The sequence below is a fragment of the Cebus imitator genome, unplaced genomic scaffold, assembly GCF_001604975.1.
Source record: "Cebus imitator isolate Cc_AM_T3 unplaced genomic scaffold, Cebus_imitator-1.0 Scaffold27, whole genome shotgun sequence".
Classification (NCBI taxonomy): Eukaryota; Metazoa; Chordata; class Mammalia; order Primates; family Cebidae; genus Cebus; species Cebus imitator.
The window spans coordinates 5,955,993-5,968,523 of record NW_016107342.1 but is presented as its reverse complement, the minus strand read 5'-3'; the positions used below and the strand labels follow the sequence as shown (position 1 = coordinate 5,968,523).

The following is a 12,531-nucleotide window of genomic DNA, read 5'->3' as shown; positions in this document are numbered from 1 at the left end:
TATCCAAAGGATTACAAATCGTTCTACTATAAGGACACGTGCACACAAATGTTTATTGCAGCACTGTTTACAATAGCAAAGACCTGGAACCAACCCAAATGCCCATCGACGGTGGACTGGATAGGGAAAATGTGGCACATATACACCATGGAATATTATGCAGCCATCAAAAGCAATGGGTTTGTGTCCTTTGTATGACATGGATGAACCTGGAAACCATCATTCTCAGCAAACTGACAGAAGGGCAGAAGATCAAACACCGCATGTTCTCACTCATAGGTGGGTGTTGAAGAATGAGAACACATGGACACAGGGAGGGGAGCACTACACACTGGGGTCAGTTGGGGGGAAATAGGGGAGGGAGGTTGGGGTGTGGGGAGTTCGGGAGAGATAGCAGGGGGAGAGATGCCAGATGTAGGTGATGTGGAGGAAGGCAGCAAATCACACTGCCACATGTGTACCTATGCAACAATCTTGCATGTTTGTCATATGTACCCCAAAACCTGAAATGCAATAAGATAAATAAATGGGAGAAAAAAAGAGAAAATGCCAAGATAATAATAAAAAATAGAAGAGGAGAGGGCCAAGAGAAGGTGGCCATGTGAAGACAGAGACAGATGGGAGTGACACAGCTAGGAGCCAGGAGCACCAGGGGTCGTCTGAAACACAGGAGGCTGGAAGCAGCAAGAAGGACTCTCCCTCGACCCCGCAGGGACACATGGTCCTGCTGACACCTGATTTCAGACTTTCGGCCTCCAGAACTGGGATAGAATCAACTTCCACTGTTTCAACCACCCAGGCTTCAGTAATTCCATACAGGAGCCCCAGGAGGCTAATACTCGGCCTCTTGTACGTCACCCCCAGCACCTTTAAGCAACCCTGTGTCCCTCATTAAACCCCATTTATAACCAACCACATCACTGTGGACGAGACATCATAACATGACATTCTGTAGATGTTTAATTAAACTTGCTATTGATTGTGAAAAAAAATGTCAATTTGTGACAGAATGAATGAATAAATTATGGTATCTGTCCATATAACAATGAGAATGAATGGATTACAACTAAAGCTGATGAAATAAATTAATCTCACATAATATTGAGTGAAATAAGTCAGTCATGAAAGAGTTATATTGTATGGTTCAATTTCCAGAAAGAACCCAGTAATAGACCATGCTTAACCTACACAGGAAATTAGGAGGGTCACTATATTAGTTTCTAGGGTTGCCATAAGAAACCACAGAATGAGTGCTTAAACAAAGCTCTTCTCACCTGGAAGCTAGAAATTTTACATCAAAATGTTGGCCATGGCTGGTTTCCTCTGAGGCCTCTCTTTGGCAGTCTTTTCCTTGAGTTTTCACATCAGCTTCCCTCAGTTCATGTCTGTGTCCCAGTCCCTTCTTGTTAGACTGGATCAGGGCCCATTTGAATGACCTCACTTAATTACCTCTTTAAATATCCTATTTCCAAATATGGTCCCATCCTGAGGTACTAGAGGTTAGGACTTCAACATATGAATTTGAGAGCAGATGGGGGAAAACTGGGGAGGACAGGAGTCAGTCCATAACAGTGATCCTTGGTAGTAGGAAAAGTGACTGAAAACAGGCATTCGGGGAGCTTCTAAAATGCTGGTCAGTTTCCTAATCAGGGTGCTGCTTACATGGAGTGTTCAATTTGTGAAAGTCATCACACTATTTACTATTCATTATGTATATTATACTTCAAAGTTCAGTGAAATTGAAAGTGAAAGAAAAAAAGCCTAACATAAAAGAAAATAGACTCAAGAAAAGGATGAACTACAAATTGAGTTGCAGATAAACTGAATTATTTAAAACTTACCCTAATTAGGAATTACTACAGTCTCTGCTTTTAGGCATCAGAGTGTTTCTTGGCTTTTCTGCTTTTATCAATTGCTCTCCATAGGTCTCTTAAAAAGATGTGTTTTCTCCTCTTGTCCCAAGTAAAAAATTCCTCAAGGCACAAATTAAAAACAAATAAATGCTCATCAACCTGTCTGAATGATAACTGGCTGGTCTCCTCTACCCTGAAGTCAGCACCTATTCAGGAAGCTGCCAAACAGAGACTTCCCTGTCACTTGAGGAACTTCTTTCAAAACTAATCACTGAAATTCAGGAGGCAATGTACTTATTACCAAGGCTAACTCCAAAAAGGCAGTTGGGAAAGTATGCAGAGGTAGTGAGAATAGACATGACTTTATGGTGGACAGTGGTGTGGTTACAATAAAAGTGATAAGGCAGACCATCAAATGGATGCATCCCAGCTGAGGCAACTGGACTTGTAAAAAATATTTGGACAAAAACATTGTGAATTGGAGGTTAGATACTCTCAGTGTATGAAAAAACATCTTGTATAGGCTGATAGAATTAGTCTTAGAACTTTTCCAGCAAGTTTTTAAGCTTAAATTCTGAGAGTTATAATGCCAGCTGAAGTGAACTGGCTTATATTGTGTTACCAAGGAACAGTAGCATAAAATTAAAAGTCAATTAAAATTTAAACAACAACAATCTGTGTGAAAGCACAGGACTACTCACGCAGACTGGATTTAAAAAGCAAGATGCCAGAGAAAAGACAAGCCCCTTGAGTGGTGCCTGACATTCTAGACCTGTTCTCCCCTTGAGGCATTTGCTGATTCAAAAACTGCACAGGTGGAGAGGCTGAGAAACCAAGCAAAAAGCTCTGCTAAGGGGCAGAGAAGTAGGGCAGCACCTTTGTCGGTCTGAAGGGGACTGGGAGCACAAGCAGGAGATCAGAGCTAGTGGGGCAGCTGCAGGAAAAAGGAGGTTCAGAGAAGCGAGACTGATAGTCTCCACACAGAATTCCAGGGTGGCAGCTATTTACTTTCAGCACTTTAAAAACGTCATCCCATTAACTTCTACCTTCTATTGTTTCTGTCAATACTAGGTGTTGGCAGGATTGTGCAGCAACTATCACTTGCATGCAGTGCTGGTGAGACTCTCTAAGTGGTACAGTCATTTTGCAAAACAGTCGGGCAGGATCTAGTAAAGCCAATGCTTACATACACCATGCCTAGCAGTCCCACTTCTGGGAAAGACCTAGCAGAAACACATATGAACATGTACCAAAAGACATACAGAAGAATGTTCTTAGTATTAAGAAACTGGAAACAATCCAAATGTACTTCAATAATGGAATAGATGAATTTGGGCATATTCATATAATGATCTTCTACACATCTGAGAAAACATGACTTTGTTGCTCAAGAAAACATGGAGGAATTTCATATACATAATGTTTGAAAGCAAGGAGTACATTCTATACAACTCCACTTATATGATGCTCAATGATAGTAGTCTCAACATTCTTACCTTTGGGGGATGGATACAATGACTGAGGCACTCCAGCAGTCTCTGGGGTTCTACTGCTTCATATGGGTGGCAACAGAGCATGTTCACTTCGTAAAAGTTTACAAATTGTGCACTTACGAGCTCTTCACTTTGCAGTATGTATGTTAAACTTTAAAATTACTTTTAAAAAGGAAGCCTAAGACTTAGCAATATGACAGTGATATTATGAGAAAGATCACGTGAAAAACATCTTATTGTGTAGCAGCCAGAAGTGTTGGATAAAATATAACCAACACTTTTTGCAAATGTATAAATGAATTCTCCAAAACACAAAGTGTCAAGGGCCAACACTGGATAAGGTACTGATTTCTCTGTCCTAGGGAAAGAATGATAAAAGATAAGCCATAAGAAATTGCAAGGTGTTGGGTCCTCATGGGATTCAGAGGGAGAATAGACTCCTGTATAAATGAAAGAAATTGGAGGGCTATGTTCTAAGTGCAAAATTACCTTAAAGGAAGAAAATTCCACACTTAGGCTAAGTCAAACACAAAGGTTGTCTGTCTCAGCCTGGGCTATGTCTGAAAAAGTCAACAATAAAGAAATCGTTCCTGAAAATTTGTAACCATGGTCTTCTGTTTAGCTGAGAATCACATTTATATTTTCTACTTGTAGCAAGAAACATCAGGCAACTGATCTGGAAAAAGCCATCAGGGATATGTTCAGCTTTTTCTTTACTTTCCCAGAAAAGCAGTGAGCAGGAAAGAAGCTGGAGCCAAAAGAATGTGTGTCCTCCAGCTCAAGAAGTTTTTTTCTGATTTTATACCAGCAGTATTTTCAAATAGATATTTTGCCTTAGAGGGAGGCATCTGTACTTCATAATTAAGAAGGAACATAATGTCTTTGGCTTAGGTATCCTCCACAAAACAGGCCTTTTTAAAAACTGTAATGTCTTTGACTTCACATTTAATCCTACAGACCCTTAATAACCATTATACAGTTCACTCTCTCAAGGACCTTTTCATCTTGCAGCACAGAGCAGTCATGGGCAAATGCTGATCCAAGCACATGACACTCAACTCCTGTTTTAGTTCATCAGTTCTTTCAACTGGCCCCTCATGTAATATGACTTCAAGATCCTTTTCCATTCTGGTTCACAAAATCAAAATTGAACAGATTCATAATGAGTAGCTGATGAAATTAAAGTCATTGCAGAGGAAGTGCTCAGAAACCAAAGATGAAATGGAAGTCAAGCAAGTAAAACAACCCGAGTCAGTTATGGAGAGCATCTTAACTTTCCATTTCTAGGAAGGGAGTATGGTACTATGAATCTGGAAGCACCAGAGGCACAGAAAATGTAATAGAGGAGAACACAGTCATATCACACACCTTCTGGAAATAAGAGGAACACCTGAGTTAGCTGAGGTGTGTCCAGCCTTTGCCAAAAGAGTGCGATTCTAGGCAGGAGAAAGCTTTCCTGATGCTTACGTGACCAAACAATAACTCACAACAAGTTTGAATCCCTGAATGTTAGTCGCTAAGATACACTCTGTTTCTATGCACATGCATGTGACTGAGCTTAGCTTTAGAAAATTCTTGACATGCAGTGAATCCCCTAAGCAATTTTGGGTGTGCACTTATTCCGTGTATATAAGATTGAATATTTAGGTGAGATGATTTTCACTTTCAACACATTATTTTCACATCATGTGACAATTTAAACCTAGTTAACTATGATACAAAACAAACCAAAAAACCAGGAATGCCTTAGAATTTCCATCGCAGTGTCTCAGTTGCCCTTTCTAAGCCCATTGGTGCTCCTAGAGCTGCTTCAGACTAGTAACAAACAAAAATTTAGAGTTAGCTAGTAGTGAAATACATTTTCTATCTTAATCTATGAACAGAATGGCATTATTTTCATTGTTAGAAAAATCTGAAGAAAACCTGGAGGAAAGAGCATAAGCTTCAAGGGAAATAGGGCTGGCCAGTCTGGAAGCCGAGTGCGGCCTCACTCCTTCTCAGGTTACAGCTTTAGTTTCCCACTCCTTACCTGAGGCTCAAGGCCCCACAAAAATCACCTGGCTCCACTATTTTACTTCCACAATTCTCTCATACAAACTAGTTGCTACTCCCAGGTCAGGTCTCTTCCCGTCCACTGAGCACAACTGGGGAGTCTTGTCTCTACGCTTTTGCTCTGAGTGAGTTCCTGGAAGGCGTGTTCTCTTCAACGCTTGAACCTCCCATTCCCAGTTGTAGAGCTACTGCAATCTTCCTAGCACATAATGCTTTCGGTGGCTACCTCAGTCCCCAATAACTCGTCTTCCTGTAAACTCCCACAACGCTTAATGCCAGGTTCCACTTGGCACTTACCTTTGTCCTGCTCTTTCTGACATCTGATATATTCAGATCCTATCAGCCCAACTAAACTGCCTGCTCCCTGAAACAAGAAACCAGATTTCTATCTTTCACTTTGTAATTTCTCAAGGGGCCTGGCATGGTTGCTTTGTATTCTGAAACTCAGTGCATGACTTTCTATTTATCCCTTTAAATCGAAGGACAAAAAGATAAAAGTAGAGGGGGAAAAAGGAGAAAAGGATAAACTGTGTAAAGACCACTCTGCAATACCTTTAGGTATCTGGACTTTGAAATGATAATGACCTCAAAAGAAAGCATCAAGATGGAACTTCCTCTTTTCTCTGAGAGGCATTCAAGCAGTGTTTCTGGTCACTTCCTTTTACTTTTTGACAAGGATATACTTGTATACCATCAAACATGGCCCAAAGCCTGCAGAAAATACCAGTTCATATTCCCTTTTCCTCTGCATTATCTCTGCTAAGGTACCTCAGAGCTCAGTCAGTGCTAGGAGAAGCAGAGTTACATTTTGCTGTGGAAAGTTCATATGCAACTTAATTACCAATGTGAAGATACTAAGACATGCAGCATTTAAGGGGTGATTAAGTCATGAGTGTGGAGCCCTCATGGATGGGATTGGAACCCTTATGAAAGGGCTTGACGGAATGGGTCTGTTCCCTTCCTTCCCCCTTTTGTCTTCTGCCACATGAGAGCACAGCATTCCTCCCCTCCAGAGGCCGCAGCAACAAGGTATCACCTTGAAGGCAGAGAGACAATGCCCTTACTAAAACCTGCTGGTACCTTGATCTTAGACTTCCCAGCCTCAAGAACTGGCAAAAATAAACTTCTATTGTTTATATTTTACCCAGTCTGAGGCATTTAATGATAGCAGCACAAGTGGACTAAAACACGCTTCCTATACACTAGCTCTGACCAGCAGGGCGACAGCTTCAAAAGCAAATCTACCAGCTTTTTTGCCACAGGAACCAGCTCAAAGATGACTGGATATACAAAGCAAATCATCTTGGTTTTGTCTGAAATCACTGTTTATAATGGTTCTCAAATTTGGTTGCATATTAGAACCATCTGGGGGGCTTTAAAAAATCCTATTCCTAGCTGTACCATTTAATATGAATCTCTGGGAATGAATCTAAGTGTTAGTGTTTTCAAAAGTTTGCCAGGTAAACTTCTGAATAGACAGCCAAGTTTGAGAAGCAGTTGTTTAACCAGATCCATCAGCAATGTTCATTCCGCAGTGGTAATGTTAGAAAACGCTGGCCCATTTGGAAATGAGCAGTGACTACAGATGGCAATAGAACTTATTTTTGATTACTCAGATGGCTGGATATCTAGTTTGCAGGTAAGCCAATCTTTAGTGCTTCCATGTTTTTCTCTGCCCTATGGACCCCATTATCATCTCTACCTAAAAGTAAACAAGAATCGTCTAGAAACAACACTACATTTACCTTTCTATTAGTGGGTAGAGGAGTTCCCTGTGGTTCTTGCCCCTGACTTTTCATTAGAATCAACTGCATTATTTAAAGTGCCAATGCAGGGCCCTAATATCAGAAATGCTGGTTCAATTTGTGTAGAGCTATGATTCTTAATTCATCACCTGAAAACTCTTTAGAAATGCATATACACCATGGAATACTATGCAGCCATAAAAAACAGTGAGTTCGTGTCCTTCATAGGGACATGGATGAATCTGGAAACCATCATTCTCAGCAAACTGACACAGGAACAGAAAACCAAGCACCACATGGTATCACTCATAGGCGGATGCTGAACAGTTAGAACACTTGGACACAGGGAGGGAAGCATCACACACTGCGGTCAGTTGGGGAGGACTAGGGGAGGGACAGCGGGGGGTGGGGAGGGATAACGTGGGGAGAAATACCAGATATGGGTGATGGGGGGAGGAAGGCAGCAAACCACTTTGCCATGTATGTACCTATGCAACAATCCTGCATGATCTGCACATGTACCCCAGAGCCTAAACAAAAAAACAAAAGAAATGCAAATTCTCAGGCCCTATGTCAGACCTGCTGAATCAGAAATTTGGATGAAGAAGTGGATGGGAGCAGAAATCTATGTTTTAATAAGCCCTTTGGAGAATGCTGATGCCGCTGAGGGCTGAAAACCACTCATTGAGGCAGGGCAAAGCTTTCAATGATTTCTTTGGAAAGTTTCACAGGGGTTTCTACTGTACACCCTAGGTGGAGGCTCCTGGGTTAAAGAGTACTGGCTTGGATAGTTGACATGTGTCCTTTAATTTTGATTTCCATGCTCTCCCAGTTTCCAATTCTCCATGAGAAGCAGAATACGATTCGCTGGGTTGAGTCTAAGAACTCGTATAATACTTGTGTTACATTGAAAAATAACAGACTTGGTGTTGGTGTGTCCAAGCCTTTTTAACAACTGAATTAGATCAGCAGTGAAATCCATCTAACTACTCACTCGAACAGTGAGTAGTGAATAAAATTCCCTGTACTCATCATCCCTCCCCCCATCAAATAGACTTTCCACCAAAGTAAAATAGCCAGTTAACAGTGACTCTGTAGCCAAATATAACCATCTATTTTTTGATAGGATAAAAGAGACATGAATATAATGGATATTCTTTACTTTGAAAGAGGACTTTAGGTCAAAATTCCATGCTTCACTTCAGTGTCTCTCTCATCCTTCAAAAATAAACCTGAATAGTTTAAAAATCTCAGGGATTTTATTTGTGCAATGATGACATTTAGAATTACAAATTCTAGAGACTGCATGAAAGTCTCTGGCAAGATATGTAATCAATGGAATCTTTATATGTACATCAATTCATACATTACATAAAAGAGGTTACTGTGCAATGACTAATACCTCAAAGAGTGGCAGACAGACTGGCTGTTCTCTTGTCCTGCATTTGACTGGGCCTGGGGGTAGAGGGGAAGGTACCACCTCCAGTGGAGTGCTGAAAATACTTCATGAGAAAGGAAACAATCCTATAGCTCAGTTTATGTCTCTTAGAATCTTTGATAAGTTGTTGGTGTGGTAAAAAAGATCTAATAGCCTTAGATAAGAAGAGCAGCTGAGATTGCAAGCATGCCTCTCTTTACATATGTACCAAAGTCAAAAGAGCTGTTCACTCATGGAGAGCTAGGGGACCCCAATCAGTTTACTGAGAGTTTACCTCGAGGACAGTAGACGTCTGGAGCCCATCGGTTGCACTCATAATTGTCTGCTGCCTTTTCACAGGTGAAGCATTTAAATCCACCAGGATATGGTGTGGCTACAAAAAAGAGAAAAGATTAACTTTTAGACAAGGCACAGAATCCTGTGAAGTTAGACACTTTCAGGAAAAATAAATTCTCAAGACAACTTAGCTGTTTCTTAAACATTCAACTACTATATGACCCAGCAGTTTTACTCTTGGGCATTTATCCCTGAGAAATGAACACTTGTATTCATGCAAAAATCTGTAAACGAATGTCAACAGCAACTTTATTTGTAATAGCCCCAAACTGGAAATATCCTTGATGTCTTTCAGCGGATGAATGCTTAAACAAACTGTTGGACATCCATACTATGGAATGTTAGTCAGCAATAAAAAGGAATGAACTATTAGTACTTCTAACAACTTGCGTGAATTTCCAGGGAATTATTTGGAATGAATAAAGCCAATCCCAAAAGGCTATATACTGCATGGTTCCATTTATATGACATTTTTGAAATGATTAGTGGTTGTTAGGGGTTAGGGATGGTAGAGGTAGGGGGAGGGGTGGGGAGAGAGGTAGGTTTGAGGTCAGGAGGAGGGACTCTTGTGCTACTGAAACTCTTCAGAGTCTCAACTGTGGTGGAGGATACACAAACCTACACATGGTAAAATAAGTAGAACTAAACACACATACATATACACAAAGTAAAACTAGGGAAATCAGAATGACATTAGTAGATTGATTGTATCAATATTAATATATTGGTAGTGATATTATGCTATATATATTTTTTGAATTTTGCTCTTGTTGCCCAGGCTGCAGTGTGGTGGTGCAATCTTGGCTCACTGCAACCTCCACCTCCCAGGTTCAAGTGATTCTCCTGCCTTAGCCTCCCAAGTAGCTGGGATTATAGGCATGCGCCACCACACCTGGCTAATTTTGTATTTTTAATAGTGATGGGGTTTCACCACGTTGGCCAGGCTGGTCTTGAACTCCTGATTTCAGGTGAGCCACCTGTCTTAGCTTCCCAAAGTGCTGGAATTACAGGCGTGAGCCACCACACCCAGCCTATGCTATAGTTTTTCAAAATGTCACCACTGGGATAAGCTGGATAATGATCTCACTGTATTTGAGTTACTTCTTGAACTCCTGGCCTCAAGGGATTCTTCAGCGTTGGCCTCCCAAAGTGCTGGGATTACAGGCATCAACTACCACACCTGTACTATGTCCTAAAATTGCATATGACTTTAAAATTATCTCAATGAAATTTTTAATTTAAAAATGTATTCTCTGGATTTCTAGTAACTTATGTCAACTTATATACATATGCTAACATGCAAATAAAAATATTGGGTTGAGTCATCACAAAATTTCCTGATGTTTGACCATTTCAATCTACAAAAGTGGCAAATTCTCTGGTTCACTGTATCATTTTTATCTATTCAGATCTGATGTTGTTATGAATCCCTGCTTAGCATCAGCTAAGAGAAGAGTCTTCATTGCTAAAATATGTGCTGCCCATGCAGAGATGATCTTCTTCAGGTGCCTCTCAGACCCAGGTCCATAGGAGCTGGATGCTGATGGGACGTGAGGATGAGGCATCAGAGGCTAGGCACCAGCTCTAACCTGAGGACTAGGCCATTCCAGGAAGCCCCACTTATCTCTTCCCACAGCTCCGGCTGGTGTGTTGCTTCTTCCTGCCTTCAGAAGGAACCCTCCCCTCCAAGTGCTTGTAGTCTTCACCTATAAGCTCAGGTGTGGAGGGTCACATGAGAGTCATGCTCTGGAGACTGTCAGGGGCACCCAGGGCCTTCTCTCCACAAAAAAGATGAGGATCACTGAGGAATGTCAGGCCCAGCTGTTCTTTGTCCTTATCACTGATGTGCATTTAATTGCATCTTAGCTCTAATCATTTGCTTGCTTCACTACTTAGAGTTTTGCCTTTCATAAACAAAACTTTTTTTTTTAATTTGTAAAATTACCTGGCCTATTTGAAAGCTGCAAACACTCAAACACTTCATCTGCAGGAGCCAACTGTTCTCCCTCGCAGATGGCTGAGCCTGCATATCCCACTGGCGGAAATAATCATCTCAGGGTAAATTGCTCTGCCCACATGGAACCAATTAGGTATGTTATCAAAAATAAATGAAGGAAAAGGCAGCAGCTTAAGGCCAGAATGAGGGACCAGATATCACTTTGATATTCACCTTGCCAAGAATAGCTGCCCATCCATGTACTTGCTTGCAATACTTTACGGAGCTGACTGTGACAATATCAAATAATGTATCATGATCAAGTCATAAAATGTCTAAAAAAGGCAAGTAACCAGAACTTTTTATGGGCCCATTTGTCATCTAGGTGATTAATTAAAGAACCTTTCTCGGTCTCTAAGTCTCTCCATGCTCTCCATGTAGTTAGTAACTCAAATTCATAAACAGAATGATAAAAAAGTACATAGATCATTTTACAAAATAATGGAAAGCAGCTTAGACAAGGCATCCAACCACTCCATTGTCATAAGGAATTTTTAAAAGGAAAATGTCATATAATTGTGATAAAGAGAAGTAAAGTGTTTTGTAAACTGTGAACAAATCCTTTTTATATCTTCACATTAAATGGGTTACATTTGAATTGAAAGGTTCTATTTAGGCAAGTGCAGGTAAACCTTGTTGTATCACACTTCATTTTAGCAAGCTTTGCAGATACTGTATTTTTTACAAATTGAAGTTTTGTGGCAATCCTTCACTGAGAAAGTCTATCAGTACCATTTTCCCAATTGCACGTGCTCACTTCATGTCTGTGTCACATTTTGGAAATGCTTGCAATATGTCAAAATTTTTCATTATTTTTGTATCTGGATGTTGACTTGCGATTAGTAATCTCTGAAATACTATTATAATTGTTTGAGGGCACCACAAACTGCACCCACATAAAATGGTGAACTGAATAAATGTGTATGTATTGACTGCTCATCAACCTGCCATTCCTCTCTCTCCCTCTCTCCCTTTCCCTGCCCCAGACCTCTATATTCCCTGAGATATAACAATACTGAAATTAGGCCAATTAATAACCCTACAAATTCCTCTAAGTGTTCAGGTGAAAGAAGAATAACACGGCTTTCACTTTAAATCAAAACCTAGAAATGCTTAAGATTGGTGAGAAATACATGTTGAAAGCTGAGACAGGCCGAAAGCCAGGCCTCTTGTGCCAGTTAGCCAACTTGTAAATGTAACGGAAAGGTTCTTTAAGGAAGTTAAAAGTGCTACTTCAATGAATACATGAATGTTAAGAATGTAGAACAGTGTTTTTGCTGATATAGAAAATGTTTGAGTTGTCTGAATAGATCAAATCAGCTGCAGCGCTCCCTTAAGCCAAAGCCTAATCCATGGCACGGTCCTAACTCTCATCAGTTCCATAAAGATTGAGAGACATGAGGAAGCAGCAGAAGAAAAGTCTGCAGCTAGCATAGAATAGTTCATTAAGAAAAAAAAATCCATTTCCATACCACAAAATCATAAGGTAAAATAGAAAGTACTAATGAAGAAGTTACAGCAAGTTATCCAGAAAATCTACCTAAGATCACTGAAGATGATAACACTCAACAGATTTTCAGTGTAAACAAAACAGCTTTATATTGGAAGCAGATGACAT

The 12,531-nt window shown here is 40.4% G+C and overlaps 1 protein-coding gene across 1 annotated transcript in view; it reads right to left on the bottom strand.

Annotated features, from left to right (window-relative positions):
* The window catches only part of LYPD6 (LY6/PLAUR domain containing 6), a 49,969-nt gene that overhangs the window by 29,961 nt on the left and 7,477 nt on the right, over positions 1–12,531 (bottom strand). The window contains exon 2 of the mRNA XM_017523228.2: positions 8,856–8,954. Within this exon, the coding sequence (XP_017378717.1) occupies positions 8,856–8,954 (99 nt within the window). The remainder of the gene's footprint in view (positions 1–8,855; positions 8,955–12,531) is intronic.